The sequence below is a fragment of the Macrotis lagotis genome, chromosome 3 (genome assembly GCF_037893015.1).
Source record: "Macrotis lagotis isolate mMagLag1 chromosome 3, bilby.v1.9.chrom.fasta, whole genome shotgun sequence".
NCBI lineage: Eukaryota > Metazoa > Chordata > Mammalia > Peramelemorphia > Peramelidae > Macrotis > Macrotis lagotis.
Window position 1 is genome coordinate 84,616,976 of NC_133660.1, and position 22,715 is coordinate 84,639,690.

A 22,715-nucleotide genomic window follows, 5' to 3' on the forward strand; every position below is an offset into this window, starting at 1 on the left:
AGTATTTAAAAATTTTCAGAATCAACATCAAATTTTTTTTCAAGTACATAAGGTACAAATAAAATTTTGATAGTTTTAAAGCAAAATTCAATTTGTGCTTATAAGTCTATTATACATTTTTAAGTTTTTAGTCAATTTTTGTAAACAAGTATATTGAATGAAAAACAATTTTAAGTTAAAATTTATTCTAATGTATTTTATCTTTTTTAGTATTTATTTAATCTACTTAGCTTCTAAAACTGATTTATTCATTATTCTTTCATTACATTATGAAATTTACAATCCATTGTACATTTAATTCAGGTTGTCAGAATTGATGATTTAACACTTCAATTTAACCCTTAATTGTTAAAGTGTTACTAATTTAATTTGGAAATAAATGAGTTTTACCTTTCTGCCACAATGCAACCAGTTTTGTGTAGTGGAATTTTTCCCCATATTAAGAGCAAGGAGAGCTTGATTTCTAGTCCCAAATCTGCCATTAAACTAGTTGTTAGACAAGTCATTTATCCTTATTGGGTCTTAGCTTTTTCATTTGTGAAATGAGAAAGTTGGATTAAATGATCTTGGACTAGATAAATGTTCTTTCTACTCTAAAACTGCATAATTCTATTAAGTGTAATATATTTAGATTTTAGTTTCAAGATTCATATTGTGACTTTTTTTATTTTGTCTTCTTAACAAACTAAAGCTTCATCCTTTCGACAATATATTGGGAGGGAAGTATTGAAATTGATGGTTGGAGTAATGAGGTCTTTTGCTGCTTATGTTGACTCACAGTATCATCTGAAGCAAGTCACTTTATTTTGCATCAGTTTACATAGCTCACCTTCCACTTATGTAAGTATTACAGTACTCTCTATGATGTCCTTGGTGTTTAAGTTAATTTTTTTGGACAAAAAGAAAAGCACATTATGTGAATTTTAGTTTCTTGTATTTGCTCATAGAATCAACCTGACTAGAGCTCCTCTCATGACAGTATAGTCTATATTGTTACATATGTTTAACTGCAGCTGTTTGAATGTTCCTATTTTTTTTTTTTCAAAAAAAAAAAAAAAACCCGGGGCAGCTAGATGGCACAGTGGATAGAGCACCGGCCCTGGATTCAGGAGTAGCTGAGTTCAAATCCAGCCTCAGACACTTAATAATTACCTAGCTGTGTGGCCTTGGGCAAGCCACTTAACCCCATTTGCCTTGCCTAAAAAAAAACAAAAAAAAAAACACATTGTGAATTATTTGAGGATAAGGAAGATTCTGGTACTTGATCCGTAATGGTTATGATTCCTCAGTGGAATAGTGTCAGTTTTGTTTTGTCAAAACTTTTTGGAATCAATTCAGTTAATATCTGAGTACTCCAGAATAATAAATGGTATTCAACTCAGGAGTCAGTGTCTGAAAGGACCTTCGAAGTCATCTCATCTTGTCTCTTCATTTTACAGAGAAGAAGCTGAGGCTCAAAAAAAAAGCCAGATGACTCACCCATAAGTTACACATAGCCAGTAATGATACAAAATAAAATGTTCTTTCTACTATACCATACCACTATTATAGCATTAGACTGTCTCTTTAGACTTTAGTGTTAAGTACTCTATATTAGCCCATATTTAGCAATCTGTGTTTGTTAGTCAAGACTTTTCCTTTATTCATTAAGAAAAAGACTTAGAAAGGAATGAATATTGGTCTTCAAGTACTTGAAGGTTTATCATGTTGGAGGGGGATTATTCTACTTGGGCATTTATAGGTAGATAATAACAAGGAACATTTTTGATCAACATAAGAATTACCTTTGTAATTTAGAACAGTTCAAAAGTAGAATTGGCTATTCAAACAGGATAGTTTTAAAGCAGAGGCTAAACGACTACTTCTCAGGGATGTTAAAGTTGGAGTATTCCCAGTAATTGATAAAACTGTAGCAATTGCCAAGAGTATGTTTTGAATTTGTTAATAATCTTCACTATATAGTTGTATATATAGATGCATAAATGATGATTATCAGAAGTCCTCGGTCTTGCTATGTTATTTACATTAATTTCAGAATCTAAAAGCACAGATTAAAAATTCTCTAGGTTAGGGTTGATATGGTCATATCATTAATTGTCCTCAAGTTCTTTCTACTTCACCCTCTTTTCAGCTCAGTGACGTCCTTGAACTTGGAATATTTTTATAACTGTTTTTCAGTATAATTGATCTTATTTAAAGGGTAAGAACCCCCTGCTAGTCTAGTTCTTTCATTTTTAACCAAGGCAGCTGAGCCCACTCAGAGAAATAAAAGTCTTGCCAAAATGTCACAACTGGGATTTCAATTCTAGTGTCTTAGCCTCTTTCATTTGTACTAGTGGTGTCTGGACCACTCCATAGTCCTGAACCTTCCAGTTTTTTATATCAGTGGAAGGAGGTAGTGGTGTACTTCTTCAAATTTAATAAACTAATACATTTAAGAAGGACAGGATATTATGTACAAGTTAATAACATCAATAATTTTAAGCATTAACAATTACAAAGGCATACTAAATCAGACTCATTTTAGTGACATTTTGAATTATAGACTCTTTTAAAAGAAATTCAGTCTTTTAAATCTCAAAGTATTGTATCATTCATATATGTATATCAATATAAAATAAAAGACAAAATTGGAAAGTAGTTGAAATTTTTTTTGTACCATGCTTTACCCTCTTTAAATATTTCCTCCCATTTTACTGTTCTCTTTCTCTTATGTTTGTGGGTATCTTGGAGTTTGGAGTATTTGCATAGAACAATATTTGATAGAACAATCTATAAACCAAAGTAGAATCTCTTCGGATGGAATTTTAGAGTACTTTAGCTCCTATTTAAGAGAGTTTTGGGATAGGTAAAACTTTTAGTCCCCTCAATTTCCACATAGACAGCTACCTTCTTTGATTTGTAACTAAGATCAGTGAGATAATTAATACAAGTATGATAATGAAACTAGCCAGATTCTGAATGCCTTTGCTGTTATGACTAGATAATAATATGTAAATACCATATCTTTTGAGTACTGTTTATTGCTTACTTCACAATCATATCTTTATAACTTAGTATTTTTAATATGTTTGAAAGTATAATTCATTCTTTTAAGTAATAAATATTTTTATATCCTCTTTAGTCCATATATATATATATTTTTTCCATTCCATAAACTTTTTTTTCTACTTTGAAAATGTCATACTCAGGCCATTCTTCTTTTAAATAGCAGAAATTCTAATTGCTTCTTTACTTTACTATACTGGAACAGTAGTGTCAATATGAGAACTGCTTCTGTTGAGTCAAGATATATCTTATTTCTTTCAGAGTGAGTAGTATAAGAAAAGATCAGAAACATGGTTGGTTTAATAAGGAAATAGAACAGACAAGTTATTTAACTCACATCTTAGTAGATTAAAGCAAGGGAACCAAGATAGAAGTAGGAAAGCCTAAATTTGATGTGAGGGAACTAAGATACTAACCAAATGCAGATCTAAATGACATAAGAAAATTTTTTTCCTCTTAGACATTTCCTTTCCTTCCTACATGCCTATGTAGGGTAAATATGCATTGCTTTGAAAAATAAAACAAAAAAAAGAAAAACTAAATGATATCAAAACAAAGGGAAACAAAGAGCTTTTTTGAGGTAAGAGGGTTATTTCTCAATAAATTGCATGACAGACTAATGAAGGGAATCTTAAATTTAAAACCATTATTAAATTTATTATTAAACAAACCATTATTAAGTTTATATTCTTCATTTTATAAATTTGTGCAGATCATAGAGAAAGAAGAGTTGTTCGATTTAATCATGTTTCCATTACTTACTAGCCATCTCTTCATGGGTAATACAATTATCATAGTATTTTAGGGATTCTCAGAGGGAGATTTAATAACAGTTTTCTATATCAAAATACCAGAATCATTAAGACACTTGAACCCAGAAATAAACCTAAAAGTCTTAAGTGAAATAACAACAAGCATTGAACAAATAGAAGCTAAGGTGAAAACAACCAAGAAAAACTGAGTACTCATATTTTGCTTTCTTTACTATATAATTGGACACAAGAAGGAAAAAAGAAAAATGAAGAGCAGAGAGGGGAAAAAACCCAGAAATTAGGATACAAAGTCAGATGCTCTTAACAGTGAAGAAGCTAGCCAGACTTGACAGAATCAGAAGATGGAGAGGCTATGCAGGTTTGAAGGACCTACTACTTGTTGCTCCTTTTCATCACCTTCAGAGGCCCCAACATATATATAAATAATGGAACAGGGTAAGGCAGTTGTAGAGAGTAAGGGGATTGATGAAGTCAGAGAATGAGAAAAATTTTTTCTGAGAAGCCTTTAAGCTGGTGTCATGGAGACAATGCTAAAGTATTCTTTCATTTAGCAGATGTTTATTGACTTTTTTATTTTGCATGGATCTGTGATGAGTAACATTGTAGTCTTATACTACAAAATGGAATATAAATACATTTAGAAAGGTAGCAAGTATTTTTGGAGCTCATGGGAGAAATTTGTTCCAACTAGGAGACAGACTTATGTTTATATACAGTTTAAGAAGTCAGAGTATATGGAACAGTTTAGAAAGATTTCATTTTTTTAAGTGCTTATAATTTAACCATTCCTGTGCTTGCTTTGAATGCCTCTTTCCCTTACAGTACTGAAACACTAAGATTTTACTATGGTGTTAGTTATCTTCACAGCTCCTGGAGAAAAAAAAATGACCATGATCCAAATTCTTCTGAGAAACTTAAGCCACATTGTTAGTGTATTCATGGATTTAACTCTAAAGGTTCATTAACTGGCAAATGGATGTTTTTAATCTGCTTACCTTGTGTGGAATTGCTGAGAAGAAAAGTTTTGTTCAAAGCAAATGTTTAAATAGGGCCTATTTATACCCTTTTACCTCTATGACAAAAAAAAAAGAAAAGGCAGCCAGGAGTTACTAAAATTTTGTGACAAGGACCCAAGTCAGGTAGCCCGATAATTTCTTGGATCCTTGGCTGTAAAGCTTTTAAGAAAAAAATAATCCTAATGACTTCTTCAGCCAAAACTGACTCTCATTATTGCTTCATTTTTGTAACATTTAAATTTAGATATTTTCCATATATTGATCCTGCTAAAGTAAAATATAGCATCTTTCATATGGTAGAAACCAGTAAAGTAAAACTTTACTTTATCTCCCTTTTTATACTTTATGGTAAGTAACAGGAAAAATGCATTAATAGATGGGGAGGCTAGGTGGCGTAGTGGATAAAGCACTGGCCTTGGAGTCAGGAGTACCTAGGTTCAAATCCGGTCTCAGACACTTAATAATTACCTAGCTGTGTGGCCTTGGGAAAGCCACTTTAACCCCATTTGCCTTGCAAAAAAAACAAAAAAAACCCCCTAAAATAAATAAATAAAAATAAAAAAGAATTAATTAATAGGTCATTTCTAGACAAAAACGAAAAGAGTCACCGTCCTGCATTTAGCTGTATTCATATATTGCATTTCTGTATTTTTTGTTTGTATTGTAAAAACTCACATAATAAACAATATTGTGATGTAGAAAAAATAATCCACTAATTCATTTGCCATAAAAACATAGCCAAATACTACTACCATTAGATCAAATTTTGTTGCCAAAGTGTATTATTTATTAATATTTATTTAATGGGTTAAAGTCATAAAACATACAATAAAGTTAAATGTTGAAAATTTGGAGTTTATTTTATCTCATTTTTCAAGTTACTTAGATTTCTATCACAGAAATGTGATGCAAAATATATATGTACCATGTACACTTCTGTGCCTTTAATGGATGATTTAAGATTTCAGGATATTCAGACGACTTTGTGCCCTAATGAAGACAGATAATCTTCAATTCTTGGATTTTTAGTGTTACATGACTTTTCTCTCTGAAGGACTATTATAACTAGAATTGATTCTGTATATCATGTTACACAATAACTTTCCTGTCAAAGAAGAGAAAAACAAAGTCTCAGAGCATGTAAATGACATGCCCAAGATCTGACACCACTAGCTCTACAAGCTAGTTAGTAACGAACTTGATACCTGTGTCTTCTAGTCCATACTGTTCTTTCTGCTCTAACTCACTGCCCTTATTTATGACTGTGTTGGTTCTATCTATGTTTCAAATTTGAAACATCTTTTCAGAAACAGCTAGTATTAGTTTTTAAGTTTAGGAAATGATACAACAAAAGTATTTGGAAGAAATGTTACCTGCTATATAATCCATTCATAGTAATTAGGGTATGGCCTGGATCAACTCAACACCATTCCTCTACCACAGATATTATACAAATGACATGAGATTTAAAAGCACATCGCAGAAATGAACAGAATTTAAACTGGAATGTAAACGTGAAATACCACTCACTTCTCCTGGGCAGGGGTTTGACAAATGAGTTTAATTCTCTTCTCCTCTAAAATCTAGATTTAACCCTACCAGATGTTTTATTGTGTCTCAGAATTGCTAGTGAATAATCTTGTTTGCTGTTAGTTTTGGTTTTAATGTATCAGCTACTAAAGCCATTTTCCTTCCAGTTAGCTTCATGTCTTAATCAAGTGTCATAATGGTATTGTGCCCCAAAACCCTGGACTTAAGACTTAGATTTGCCATAGCCCATGGATGGTTCTAATAATAGTTATAACCTTATAGCTATAGACTAAATAGATACCAGAAATTTTAAAAATTACAAACTAATCCTAGGTGTTTTAATAAACTTTCAACCAATTTAATTATCCTGCTTATTTATTATACATTTTAATCACATAGAGACAAGATTATAAGAGACAGTAGAATAACATCCTGATTTTGAAAATACCATAACTTAATATTATATTACAGCAAAATTTAAAAAGAAAATTCCAAGATGACATTTTTAAGGTAAAATTCATATAATATGGTATGCTCGTTACTTATAGATGCTTCCAGCCTATGTAATATTTGATACGTGTCATAACAGAAACCTAATTTTTCTATGATGGGTGTTTTGTCTGTCTTTAGAAACAGCTTTGATTTTATTTATATTAATATTTGTATATCTTCAGCTCTCCATTATGTGAAATACAAAATACATTGTCCCTGATATTTATTAAACTTAAATAAATGTATTGTGATCACTGTAAGAACTGAAAAATTAAAAATAATTTACCACTTTTAATTTTTACCAATCATTTTTATGTGATTAGAACTATCTTGATCATTCTGAAGGAGGAAAAAATATAACTATATGAACATAAAATAAGTCACCAGAACTTTTGTTTTAATAGCAAGTTTCAAATGATGTGTTATTTTAAGTAAACTCAACATTCCTTATAATTTGTGGCTTAAAAAAATTCATGGAGTTTTAGGCCAGATTAGCGCTTGGACGACTAGCATTTTAAAACATTTTTTATGTGTTAGTAGCAAAAAGAGGATCAATGAATCAATTAATATTTATTAACATCTATTTTATATCAGACACTTAAGTTAAAAAAAATCATCTGTGATTTGCCAAAACATATTACCAAAGGTACTTGAATCATTTGAGAATATTTTTTACTTAATTTTCCTTGAAATCCAGGCTGTCCAGGCTTCAGGCAGAAAATTCTTAGCAGGGAAAGAGGAAGTTAGCTCCTCAAATTCATCTAGGTAGGACAGGCTTCATCAGGAAAGACCTAAGTTCAAATTTAGCTTCAGACATTTACTAGTTTTGTGACCCTGGGCAAGTTACTAAGTTCTATTTTCCTATATTTCCTGGTGTTTGTGAAAGGGGGGATAGTAACAACTCATTTTTAGGGGGAGGGGGGGTGAGGATGAAATAAGATAATAATTGTGCAAAATATTTAAAACAGTGGCTGGCACATATATGTGCCATATATGGCATATATATATATGTATATATATATATATGTATATATATATATATGTATATATACGTGTTAGTGACTAAGAGTACTCATATTGTGATTGTTATAATACTTCATTGTTTCCTAAATGGATTTGTTCTACAGACTTTAGTGGTCTATCAGAGAGTGTGTAATCTTTTTTTTTTTTTGAAGATTTAGTAACTCACAAAATGTACAACTTAGTCCTCATTCTGCTCAGGTTATTAAAACCATACTTTTACTTAAGAAAATGCTCTGAAAGTATTGGACTGTTTATGTACTTTATTTTTAAAAAATTTATCTTCATCATTTTGTATACTTTTATACCCTATATGCATCATAAGTCATGTGGCAGTTTATAGGATCATAGATTTAGAGCTGCAAGAAATCTGAGAGTGTGTTCAGTTCTTTCATTTTACTGATGAATAAATGAGACACAGAGAGGGTAACTGATTTTACTGTATCACACAGCTGTTTAATTATTTGAAGCAGGGTTGGAGTTGCAATAGTGGAGATTTATTTTTCCCTTGAAAAGGAAGAAATCATGAAAAACGTTAATTGTAAAAAGCTATCATAACAAAATTGTCCTTTTTTCCTCACTGACAATTTATTTTTCAAGAGGCCACTCATATTTTCCTCAGCATCTTCTTGGGCAGACTAGGTTATTATTTTTAAGTGAGATCAGCTTTTTTTTCTGGCTAAACTAATTGTTCCTTTTAGTAAAAACAGAGTTATTACTGAAATATTTATCTTTGAGATCTAGGTGTCTAATTTACAAGACTGCTGAATTAGACTTCAGGGCCTATGTTACATTTTATTACAGTCTACAACATGAGTGTAACTGGCAAGAATTAACAAAATAAAAGCCAGTTACACAGCTGTTACACATCTGGGATTTTGGTAAAAGGAGGTAGTTTAACTTTGGCTTCCTTGTGATAAAAAGCAGGGTCTAGAAAAAAGCCTTTTTAACTAAAGTTTTGTTCAGTGATCAGAGTTCTAGTTAATACTGGCCCATAAGTACACTTAATAATAATTTGTAAGTCCTAAGGCCATTGCTAATTTTAAATCTTGCCATGAGAAAAATGATTATGTCAGCTGTGGATTTTTAAAATAGTTTGATAGCAACCTGGGAGAGAGTTGATAGTCAAAGTAAACATTTCTACAACTTTGTTTGTCCCAATTTTGCCCTTGTCGTGTGTCCCCTTGCAATGCCACATTACTTTTATTACATATTCATCAGGAAGTTTATCTTCCGGTCAAGTAGTTGTGGAGTTCTACTTTATGTCAATTAGTTAATCCACTGGAAGAAGCATGTACCTTTTCATTTGTTTCCCTTATTATATTACCCTGCTCCATTTCTGAATTTCACAGGCTCGCAGATGGGTCAAGGGCTGTGGAGAGTGGCTAGAAACCAGCAACTGCAACAGGAAGGCTATAGTGAGCAAGGCTACCTCACGAGAGAACAGAGTAGGAGGATGGCTGCTAGCAACATTTCTAATGCAAACCATCGCAAACAAGCCCAAGGTGGCATTGACATATATCATCTTTTGAAAACAAGGAAATCTAAAGAACAGGAAGGATTCATTAATTTGGAAATGCTGCCTCCTGAACTAAGTTTTACCATTTTGTCATATCTGAATGCAACTGATCTTTGCCTGGCTTCATGTGTTTGGCAGGACCTTGCTAATGATGAGCTTCTCTGGCAAGGGTAAGTTTTATGTCTGTTTGTTTTTGGTTTTGGGGATTTTAAAAAAGTTCAACTGATAACTTTTTAGGTTTTATATCCATTCATGTCTTGTATATTACTCCCCTCCCTCTCCAGGTCAGTCTTCTCTTGATAAGGTTAAGTTACCATAAACTCAGTAGTATATGGTTAAAAATAATTTCCTTTGCACCACAATTTCAGAGTTTCTTTTTAAATTATGATATGATAAATCATATGATAAATATTTCTGGTCGACCTTGATTGATGAGTTCACACATTTTATCTTATTGCAAGACAAGCTAACATAATCCTAATACAAAATAAAGCAGTTTTTTATAACATTAAATTAATCAGGAGGAAGAAGAGTAATATACTCAACTTTGTAAATTTAATCTGTACTAAAATTGGAGTAAACTCTAAGGATAAGATTCTCATTTAGGGGTATCTAAAATTATCATACTTCGATTTATTTCCAATATGTTTATGCTGTTTTCCACAAATGAATTTGGGTGTTACTGAGCACGTTTAAAACAAACATAAAATGTCTCAATGGTACATAATCCAAAACCATATTTTAGACATTAGCTGCAAACATTGTCTACCAGTCCTTTTATCAAAGCTGCTAACACAGCAAAACTGACCAGCTGGAGTTTCATCTGCTTCCTATTTACCTCTGACCACCTACTGGTAAGTGCTAACGAGCAATGAAGTGACCAAATATTATCTGGCAGAAAGGGAAAAGCAAAAGACCTGGACAACATAGCTCCTGAATATTTGAGAATCGAAGGTAATAGTCCAACAGTGACTACAGAAGTTAAAATGCAAACTGAATACCTGGGAAAATTGGCTAAAATACAGGTAAATTAAACTTATTATTGAAAAGAATATTTAGACACTTAGACTAGCTGTTGTAGGGACTATGTAAAGACTTCATTTTTTTGAACCTTAAATCTGTGGCCAAGTTTATAATTGAAACTCTTATTTTCACACATTATTCCTTCTTGATTTTGAAAATACAGTTTTTGAAAGCTTTTAGAATAAATTATTTTTAGTTGAAAGAAGTCATTTTATTAGAAATTTGTTAGCCTATACCATAAATACTTGAGCACATTTATCATAGAAGTAGAGCATCAGCAAAATATTACTAAAATATAAATGTCATCTCTCAGTCAATAATATCTTCATGTTAACACTTTATTTTAGGGAAGGTGCATAAAGTTATGTTAATTTTAAAATAGTGTAAGAATGAGGGAAAGCTCTACTTCTTAGTTACCAGAATTTTAAAACGATCAAAATAAGTCTAAGATTTCATAAGTTTCATAATAAAACAAGACTCCTCTTTCTGAGTTCAAATCTGACCTCAGAGACTTACCATCTGTGTGACCTTGGGCAAATCACTTCACCCTGTTTGCCTCAATTTCCTTATTTGGAAAATGAGCTGGAGAAGGAAAAGGCAATCCACTGCAGTAATTTTACCAAGAAAATCTCAAGTTGGGTTATAGGGAAACATGATTAAACATTGTTTATACAGTACTTAAAAGTTTACAAAGCATTTTACAAAGCACACACACACACACACACACATATCTATGTGTATGTATATACATATGTATCTTATTTGAATAAAAAATGTTTGTGTGTGTATATATATACATATTTATATGACATATATATATATAGAGAGAGTGAATCTATATATATTGAATAGAGACCCATAAAACATTGATCAGTGAAAGTAGGATAGCAATTGTGATTTGAAAATCAAATATTTTATTTTGAGGTCAAAATTTTTTTTAAAAATTTAAAAATTATTTCAGAATATTTTACTTTTTTATAAATTTAAATTAAATTTTATCATTTTTACAATGACAAACATATGTTGATTCCTTTTTCCTCTACCTCAGCTGTTTGACAGGAGGTACTAAAGGTAGAAATGTCATGAGGGGCGGCTAGGTGGCGCAGTGGATAAAGCACCAGCCCTGGAGTCAGGAGTACCTGGGTTCAAATCCAGTCTCAGACACTTAATAATTACCTGGCTGTGTGGCCCTGGGCAAGCCACTTAACCCAATTTGCCTTGCAAAAACCCCCCCAAAAATAAAAAATAAGTAATGAGATTAAGAGAAATTGTATTTGAGAAATATTCTTTACAGGCAGTGTAATAAAACAAATTATAGAATTTTATACAAATGGGTTCATAAATTTAGTCCTTTAAAATATATTTTTATAGTGAATGTTATATTAAAATCTATCTCAGCAGCCATTATCTCCATTGCATTAGGTATTATCCTGGTTGATCTCTGTCATCTTGGACCATATCATAATTACATTGTGTGGCAATAATTTCTTTTCCATTAATAATTAAGTTTCTGTTTTTTTTCTATACAATGGAAAACATATCTAATGTTAAATATAAGCTATTTTTAGTTTTATAAAAATAGCACCAGAATATTTATTTCTAAAGAGAAAATAGAGCAATTGTTGACTTAAAGTTTTTGAAAACTTTATTGCAATTTTTCTATGATAAAGATCTAAAAGGTTTTGAAAATACATTAAAACAAATTTCTACTATTATGTTCATTATTGTTCATTATATATTCTATTACTGAGTAGCCTGAGAGAAGAGAGAAATTCAAATTCTTACCTAGACAATATTATCCTATTATATTTAGTTTATATATTTATTGGATAGATTTTTATCTTGACTGAGTTTAAAAAGGCAGTAAGTTCAAGACCTATGTATAAACTCTTTCATAATACAAAAGAAATCCAAAATGTAAAGCTTTATTCTTTTGAGAAACTAACATTAAATTAAATATGTAGCATATACTTGTAATACAATTTCATTTTTATTCAGTTTTAAATTACAGCACTTTTTCTATGTGCTTGATTTACTTTTATTTTTATAGGTTGTGCAAATCCACTTGGGGTCACTGTTCCATATACAATAAGAACCCACCTCTAGGATTTTCCTTTAGAAGATTGTATATGCAGCTGGATGAAGGCAGCCTCACCTTTAATGCCAATCCAGATGAGGTAAGTGAAGAACTTAAATTTTAGTAACAGTTGTAATTTTATTACTTTTTTTTTGCTGCTGCATGTGTAAGCATTGCAATATAATAAATTACAGATAAATTTACAAATAATGAGAATGACCTTTTTTAAATACTTTGAAATCAAAATATGAAGTTAAAACCTTTTAAATATGATCAGGTTTTCATCTATACATCATGTATGCAACTTAGTTCACATATACTGTGTATGACAATCTCTAGGCATAGTGACTTTTCAGATTGAAAAATAAAATGTTCCTGATGTGAACAAAGAATATATTCATAAACTTATTATTAATAAAATAAACTCCTTTATTTTTAATATAGCTTTATTAGCCAATGAAGGAATTGCTTTCATTTAGAAGATAATTAAAAGATCTTTGTATAAACTTATAACTGTTAAAATATTGCCATTAACTTTATCACTGTATCAACATAACATACTGAATTCTGTCTAAAGGTCTTTTCTTTTTATAAATAATGTCTAAGGAAAATCATCCAGCTATACAATTTATATTCTAGCTTTTCCAAGTTTTTATATAAAATTCTAGTTTGAAAGACAATAGAGTAGATTCTAGACCTATAATTTTCATTATCTATGTGTAAAATAATGGAATCCTAATATCTGCCTTCTATATTGCAACGTCTCCTGTGGAAAAATAATGTTTGGTTTGTTTCCTTCATTTTTTCATTACCTAAAACTAGCACTTCTATCTTTTTTAAAATATTGAAGAATTATTTTTCAGATATTCAAAGTCTTCTAAAGATGTATTAAACTTAAAAGCTTTTCTAATTTTTTTTTTGTTTGGAACATGAAGTGGCAAATATGATTTGTTTTTTTTCTTTTACTCTGTTCAAAAGAACTCCATTCTAAAAGCCTTCAAGAAAAATGAGATTTAAAAAACAAGACTTAAAAAAAGGCTATATGAAAATATTGATTATAGGAGCAAGCCAAGTAATATTTAAAATGACACTGTTCAAAACAAGTTTTTAATTTTACAAAGTTTTTTTAATATGAAGTATTTTCTTCTGCTTACATGACAGATATAGTGAAACTCTTTGAAAACAACTAGATATCACCCAATTTCAGTTATACTACTAGGTTTCCCTGGATAATGACAGTATGTTGTTTTTCTGATGTAACAACTTTTAAATTGATTAATTAGTGCCGATCTTCCCCATTACTCATATTTTAAGAGTTTTATTGTGAATGTAAAAGAACTAAAGGATTAAGAATAACATAAAATATATAGTCTTTATAGATTTAAAATCATATGACTGCCTTTTAGAATCTCATGACCCTTATTTATTGAACCAAAATGATCAGTCTTTAAAAATAGCTTGAAATTGTGTCTAAAATCGTTGAGTTGGTTGTAGACTTTTTTCTTTTCCCTTCATTGTATAAGTTTCTTTTGCTGCTTTTCACCACACAACTTTATTGTTTCTGCAGAGTTGTTTGAATTTCCTTTATAAAGGTTTAACAACAATAACTACATGATAGTCAATGCTAGCTAATGCTCATTACTACTTATTCTACTCTGTAATATCTTGCACTGAAGTATAATCACTTTGTGCAAGGGGCATAAGAAATCATGTGGTTACCAGGCATATTTTCCACTAATTAGCTATTGGTTGTAATTGCAAATGAAAGCTAATTTATATTTTCAAAGCTGTATAAAATTCACTACATGTTTCAGTCTTGTGCATCAGTTCCATGAAGTAGTTCAATAATGTCACCATTACCTCCATTTTACTAAAGGGGAACTGAGGCAGAGATAGGTACTTAACTTTATTTCAGTTGACAGAAAACAAACTCTGGAAGTCCCAGTCTTGTGTTTATCACACCAGATCATCGTGGTTTATGTTTATGCTAAATAAAACTGTCATTCCCAAACCCTGGAACTTGTAAATCTTACAGACTAAGCAAATTTAACTTGGTGAGAACTTGCATAGTAAACTTTGAAAAGAGGAAAAGCTGATGTAGCAAATGATACTAATGTGGTAAGTGACTGTCACTTTGGTGTTGGATGCTCATTTTGTGAAGGAGTTATAAAATCTAGGTTCTTCTCTGTCTTCCCTTGAATATGGTATATTTGGTACACTTGAGAGGACTGACTTGAGTTCCAGTTTTTTGTCTTTTTTTCCTGTAACTATGACCTATGAATTAGGACACGTTATCTAACCTTTCTGAACCTCATTTTCCTGATCTGCAAAATAAGGATGATAATGCCGCCATTCAGAGTTGTTTAAGGAAAACACTTTGAATATCTTAAAGAACTATGTAAATAGGAATTATTATTATTCCTTAGAACTTGTTATTCTGGGAGTAAAGATCCTCATGAGCCAGACTGTTATGGAGTCTTAGTTAAAAATAGAATTCTTCCTGCATTTTATAATTGTATATACCCAGTCTAGTCCAGTATAGCTCTTATTAGCATTCCTCTAGAGCCTTTGGAGAGCTAAAAGAAAGTAAAATTTGAGTTTGTTTTACTGTTTTTGATAACTCTAGTCTAAGCTTTAGAAGAGAATGAAACTTACTAATGTGAGATTTTTGAAAGAATATCTGGATTTTATTATCCATCCTGTCCTTCCCTATGATTATTGAGAGTTGGCTGCATTTTATTTTTCTCTACTTCTTCCCCTAAATTTAAGTGCTTTACAGAACATTAAGGAATTATTTGAGCTTTCTGGAATGGCATCATAATCTTATCTCTGAGTACTGGGCTAGAATATATAACCCTCCACCCAAGACTTCTTTCAGTCCTAAATTTCTCACTCTGTGGCTCTATGAACCCCAATAATTTAGTGGATATTGTACCACATACCAAATTAGATTTAATCTAGTTAGTTTAGGAAGGGAAGCATCTTAGTCATTTCATCTCTATTACATTCCACTTTTATTGTTTAATATGATTTATCCATATTTGATCATATTTTACAACTCACTCAAAATCATTTAAGTGAAGATTTCTATTTATTAAAAATGTGTTAATGCATTGTTCATAATAACATATATATATTCATATGATATGTGGTCATTTGTAAGAATATTACCAAATCCATTAAGAACTCAAAATCAATATCTTCCTCTTGGAGACCAGTATTTACTCCCATTTGGGAAAATTCTCACCTAATAATTGCATCTATCTAAATCTCTGGACATAAAGTTACCCTCCATTGATGGCATTTATTATCAGAGTTTTGAATAAAATGTTTGATTTTTTACAAAAGTTTACTTCTCCAAACATTCTAGTTATGTACTCTACATTTTGGTAGTTAAACATGATTAAAATATAAAAATAAGGATACTTACAGCCACAGGGAACAAGATTCTCCAAAGGACACCGTTCATGTCTTGGAAATGGGTAACCAAACTCCACAGCAACAGTTCCAGAGTGGGCAGTGGCTCACGGGGTGGGGGAGAGCGTCTGCACCCTTTGGGGTAGGAGTATCTAGCACGCTGTTGTTTATGCATGGCATTTGTGATCTTGTATGCATGAGCTTGTGTATTTTGTGGAGGGGTGTGCTGACATTAATGTGTTAGCCCTTACCTCTCATGCATGAAAAACTGCTCTTGTCATGTTTGTACCACTAGTGGTGTTGTTATAGAGAAAAACAATTTTATTGATCAGCATTTCCATGACATAGTCATTCCATAATCAATGTTGTTAATAATGTACTGTCTGAGAATGGAGAGTGAATATGGTATGGTTCAGCACTGTGTTCCTTTTTTCAGTGTAAAAATAAGTTTTATCTGCTTTACTAAATTAATTTATGTAATGCACCTGAATAAGAATACATAAAAAGTTACTAATTTGTAATCTTATTTTCATGGTATTTGTTTTTTCTTAATAGAACTATTAATGTATTTTCTTCAGTTTGTCTTTCTTTGTAAATCAACTCTCTATTATATAAAATACTTTTAGTTATGATGTAATTGCCCTCACATGATTAGAATGGAAAAAGAAATAGTCCTATCACATAAGGCAGTTATATTTCCACATGGTGCATTTTAATCATGATAACACATGGTCACCAAAAATATAGAAACATCTCTATTCATCATTTTAAGTTGTATTCCAGAGAAATGCACAGCACAGTGCTCCCCCAGTGCTTAGTAGAATACCTGGCACATAATAGGTGCTTAAGAAATATTTATCAATGGATGTTTCTTTGCAAAACCATCTTATTAAAGAATTGCTTCTTCTTTCTACCCTAAAACCATGACTATCTATAGATTATTTGTAATTGACTTTATTTGTGTGTTCATCTTTTTACTGCTTCAATGGAGTCATGATTTCATAAGTATTAATCCTCACTTCTCACATTCCTCACTTGGTGGCCAACATTTTAGCAATGAAATGTGTATCCTATTTATATTTTTATATGTGTATATCTCTGGTCTTAAAAATTGGAAAACTGTTTTTCCCTCTCCCCAACTCCTTCTACTTCTTACTTCTTTTGAAGATGGTAGGTTCTTTCTGAAAGTTCATGATTTTATGTTCTTTTAACTCAGTTGCACTATTTAGCTTTTTATTTGCCTTGATAACATCTGAGTATTCAAGACAGATAGGTTGTCTTACTGTTAATCTAAATCTTTACTGTGTAGTTTTTACCTCGAGTTTGATGTATAACAGTATGCCCTCAGTTCTGCATGAACTGAATGATGTGGATACCATTATGCATAGCCACTCAATTATTCCAGTGGACTAAGGGAAGTCATATTAGGACCATACCAGAACCCCAAAGGAAATTTTGCAAAGAGGCTTCTCAAAAGTCTCTATAGCTTGAATAATTTATCTAATGATTTGATAAGTATTTCCTTACTTTAAAAAATTAAACAGCATGACTCTTTTTGTTTTTATTTTGTTTTTATTCTTTCCTAAAAATTAGACTCATTCATCTCCTAGGGAGTAAAAAGCCCAATCTTTAGCATATTCCTTCTAGAATAAGAGTAATCAGAGTTTAATGCCATCTTAATGGATTTGGATTTTATGCGAGACTCAGAAAAACAAATTTAAAAAAAAAAAACCTTTCTGGTTATGGTTTTCCCAGTTTTACTTAAGCCTAAAATTTTGGCCGAGTTGGTTATTTTTTTTATTCTGTATTTGTTTGCAAATTTATGTAAATTTAAATATCAAAAAATATAAATTTCAAAGGTCCTAAGATTACATACATGATGTTTTTTATTTAAATACATTTCAAAGAAATGTTAATTTGCATTTAGTAAATTATATTTTCCCCACATAGCACCACTCAGTAAACATTTATTAACCACCTTACATGTGCCAGATATCAGAATAAGCACTCGAGATTCAAAGAAAGGTAAAAGACAATCCCTGCTCTTAAAGAATGCAAAATCTAATTAGGGAGATAATATGCAAAAAAACTTTACTCAAAAAATAATCATCAGAGGGAAGGCACTAGGATTAAGAGGAATTGGAAGAGGCTTCTTGTAGCTGGGACTTGAAAAAGCCAGGTCATGAGGAAGGAGCCAATGAAAATGGCTAGAGTGAAGAAGAAATAGATTATCTTCTTCAAGGATCAGTAAGGCCAGAGTCACTGGATCAAAAAGTAAATTGGACAAGGAGAATGGAGTTGAGGCATAAGAAATAAGAAACTGGAAAGGTAGAGAGGGGTTTGGAGGGGATTTGAATGCCAAAGGATTTTATATTTAATCCTAGATATAATATGGAGCCACAGGAATTTATTGCATAGTGAGTGGGAGTGATATAGTTAGACCTGCACTTCAGAAAGATCACTTTGACAGTAATAAACTGGAAGAGGGAGAGAATTGTGACATAAAAAAAATAAGCAGGCTATTAAAATAGTGGCTATATAGTGATTAAGTGGTAGCAGTATCAGGAGAGAAAGGGACATATGCAAGAGATGTTATGAAGGTCAAATTGACAGACTTTAGTAGCAGGTTGAGTATGGTGAGTAAGAGAGTTAAGGAGTTGAAGATAATATCTAGGTTTCAAGCTGGGATGACTCAGGATGATGCTTCTTTGGACAGGAATAGATAGGTTTGGAAAGTGCAGGAGGAGGTTGGGGAAAAGATAATGAGAGAGTTCAGTTTTGGTGTTGTATTTAAAATATCTATTGGCCATTCAGAGACTCAATAGGCAGGTAAAGATGTAAAACTGGAGGTTGGCAGAGAGGTTAGGATTGAATAAGTAGATAATTAACTCAATGGGAGCTCTTGAGACCACTAAGTGAAATAGTATATATGGAGAAGAGAAGGTTGAGGATAAAGCCTCCTGAAACAACCATATTTAGTGGACATCCAAAAAGATAAGGAGTGATCAGATAGGTAGAAGAAGAACCAAGAGATAATAGTATCTCCAAAATCCTAAAGAGAAGAAAGCATCAGAGTGATGAAAGGTGATTAAGGCTTCAAAAAGATCAAGAAGGATGAACTGAAAAGATTTGACACTTAGAATGTTGATAACTTTTGAGAGAGAGGTTTTGGTTTAAAGTGAGAGGAAAGGAAGTAGACACAATTATTGTAGATGGCCTTTCTCTAGAGATTTGACCATAAAAAGGAGAGATACGGATTGATAGTGGGAATGGTCAAGTGAAGAATTTTTAAGGATGGGGAGATTTTGACATTATTGTAAGGATCGGAAACAACCAATAGACCAGGATGAGATTGGGGAAAAAAACGTGAGTGGGTGTGATAAAGGGAGCAGTCTGATAGAGTATACAGGATGTCTTGTGCATAGAGGGGTGTTCTGCCATTTCTGACATAGGAATGGCTTTCACCTTGGACCATTTGCTGTCACTTTAATTGTTTGGCTTTCTAGTTTCAGTACTCAAGATATCTTTTCCCCTCATAGGTACTTTTCCTGCATATAGAGTGGGATTGTTAACCAAGTGGTGGTAGGTACCCTTGCCAAACTATAAGGCATGCACTTTTTCTGAGATCTGAAATATAACCACTATGTTTGCATTACTTATCTATAAAAATGGAACTTGAAATAACTATATATTTGTGTGTGTGACACACATATATATAAATTACTTTGACAAAAGAGCTTTGTTAACTCAGTGATCTTGAAAAAATCGCTTTGCCTTGCTAATCCTATTTTCTCATCTGTAAAATGGACATAATAATATTATGATCTAACAACTTCTTTAGAATATAAGTCTGAATTATTGCTAGGAACAACTGATATTTCTATTCTTCTCCCCATTTTCCCTCATCATGCACAGCTCTGCAAGAAAACACTGCTTTTTCCTCCACTACATCCATCCCCCTGCATCCCAGTGAAAATAAAGAACAGAATCTTTTGGAGGGAACAGGTAGAATCATGTTACAGGAATATTTCCAAAACTAGCTTACTATAATGTATAATACATTTAAAAGTATCTAATTTATTTTAATCTTATGATTTAGACCATTCAACATCTTAACTGTTCTTTGAACTAGAATAGATATTACGTAGGTATTACATTTGGCCTTCCAGATACTAAAGGAGCAAAGGTAAGGCCTAGGTTGGATATATGTACTATCTAGATTTTATGGGACATGTAGAGAAGACGCACAAAGGATAAGAAGGCCCAGGTGTATTTGGGTTTTACATCACTATGAAATGATTGGTCTTTCTGAGTATCTCAGAAACCATGGGGCAAATTTTGAAATAATTAAGAAGACTATAAACTTGGTGATAAACTCATCTATATTTCTATTGTCTTCTCCAGTACCAACCACAGTGCATGTTTATGATATTTGTTGCATAATAAATATACCCAATTGAAGTGGATGTGAATCTTAATGAAGATAAAACTATTTCACAAATATTAAATAACTGAAACATTCTTCAAAATCAAACTAACAAAAAAATCACAAATTTGTATACCCTTGATTGGGAAAGGGATTGGGTAGTGATGCTGAGCATAAAGGAGGAGGAAGGAGCTTCAACTCTTAGTTGAACAAATCTGGACAAAAAACCCTTAATCTATTAAGCTTTGTTGAATTCCCCTTATGCCAAATGCCCTGTGTTTGACCATTATTATAGAGAAGGGCCTCAGTGTCCATATTAATCTTCAGTTATATTTTGAAAATTTTTTGTGCCATTCATAATACATGAAACAGCCTTAACCAGTGCTACTCTGATTAGGTGTACAAAAATATTTTATCCAATAGCATACTAAGGTTGTGTCTAGTGTTAGGGAAAACATATTTTACAGCAAAAAATCTACTTGAAAATTGAAAATCTATTTGTCAGACATGTTTGCAGATAAGGAAACTTGAACCAAAGAGGGTTTTGCTTGCCCAATCTATGTCATAAATAGCAGAGTAATGATTTAAAACATTGTTCTTAGACTCAGAAGTCAACCCTCATTTCAACTCTTGCTTGTTGCCTCTGTGATCCTTATTAGGATAGAAAATTAGTGAAGTTAGAATGAGAATGACTTCATAAAATATTTATTAACTATAGTTGCTTTGAGGGTACAGGGGAGACAGGACCTACTGTTTTATTTGTATAGGAAGCACTCTATGCAATTTGTAGTCTTAGATAGTCGCCTGGGAACATTGAAAGAGATTCAGTGATTTGCCTGGGTCACATAGCCACTTTGTTTCAGAGGTTAGGTTTGAACCCATGAAGGTCTTTCTAACCTAACTTACTCTCTCAAGTATGCTATGTCATATTTCCCAACTGTAATATAGATAAAAAAGTTTGATTGCTTTTACAAAAGAAGTAAATTCTAAATGAGGATGTTACACAAAAAAATTTTAATGTCCCTCTCAGCTCTAAAATTGTATAAAACTATATTAAGAAAAAGTGTTTTTAGACTAAAGCTAAATTTTTGAATAAAATTCTAATGGTTGATTATTCCAAACAACTACCTTCTCTACTTCTACAGAGCTAAATATTTTGCAACTTGGATAAGACTACTACAAATTTATCTACTTTCGATTGGGCCCTCATTACAGTAAGGAAATCCCTTTACTCCTTAAATGATTCTTTTACTCCACAGCAGCTATTGTAAACTTCACTTCTCCTCCGATCTCCCTTACTATCCACTTGTCACTCTTTTAGTAGAGGACTTTGCCTCTTGCTAGAAACTAGAAGCCATTTGCCCATATGCTCCCTTTGATCCTTACTCTGTATCCCAAAAGGCATGCAGTAATTCCTTACTATTTCTTCCTTTAATTTCTAAATGGTCTTATTCTTCACCAAGGATAACATATATATACCCTTAATAAAATCATCTCTCTTCCCCAATTTTTAGTCTCTCTGTAGTTATTGGCATATTCTGCTTCTTGCAAATACTTCCTGGTCTTTTTAAAAACTTATTATGTTCCTTCCTTCTATGTATCCTCTTCTCACTCTTTATCTCTTTACAGTCTGACTTCTGACTTCATCACTTAACTGAAACTACTCTCTCTAAAGTTAATTCATTTCTCTTTTTACTGACATCTTTTTTTTTAAATCACCCACATTTCTGATTCCACAATAAGCCAAACCTTGCAACCAAAAATAAGACAAGAAAAAAAGCTAAATCAGACAATGTATCAAATGACAATATAACCAAGGTTTTTCACCCAAAATCTACCACTACATTCCTAGTCCACCCACATCTAGGGAAAAAAGGCAAAGAGATGAATTTTGGTCACCTTTTCTTTTGGAGTTGAACTTGGCCTTTAGAATTATAATGTTCATTTTCTTATAGTGGTTGATCTTTTCATTTATGTTGCTGTAGTCATCTATATATTTTTTTCAGGGTTCTGTATCAGGTCACCATTGCTTTATTGCCAAATCAAGGATCTTTTCTTAGTCTTCATTCAGTTATGACTTTTCTTCTATATTTGAGGCTCTTGACTACTTTCTCTTTGCTGTTTCTTGGTTCTCCTCCTGATTGGTCACTTCTTCCAAGCCACCTTGTCTGGATCATCATCTAGGTCCTCTCCTCTAGTTGTAAGTGTATCCCAGTCTCTATTCTGTGTCCTCTCTTTCAGACCTCATGACCTTCCTAGGCTCAATTGTTTTTCTGTGTTGATTACCCAATTGTTTTTCTGTGTTGATTACCCACATACTCATATACAAACACACACACACGTGTGTGTGTGTGTGTGTGTGTGTGTGTGTGTG

The 22,715-nt window shown here is 32.0% G+C and overlaps 1 protein-coding gene across 4 annotated transcripts in view; it reads left to right on the plus strand.

The window, feature by feature from the left end:
- The window catches only part of FBXO8 (F-box protein 8), a 56,036-nt gene that overhangs the window by 3,835 nt on the left and 29,486 nt on the right, over nucleotides 1-22,715 (plus strand). Inside the window, exons 1-3 of one of the 4 annotated variants that reach the window (XM_074228956.1) lie at nucleotides 750-840; nucleotides 9,232-9,568; nucleotides 12,472-12,598. In XM_074228956.1, the coding sequence (XP_074085057.1) occupies nucleotides 9,240-9,568; nucleotides 12,472-12,598 (456 nt within the window). In that variant the 5' untranslated portion in view covers nucleotides 750-840; nucleotides 9,232-9,239. The other 3 variants (XM_074228957.1, XM_074228955.1, XM_074228958.1) reach the window with 3 other exon arrangements.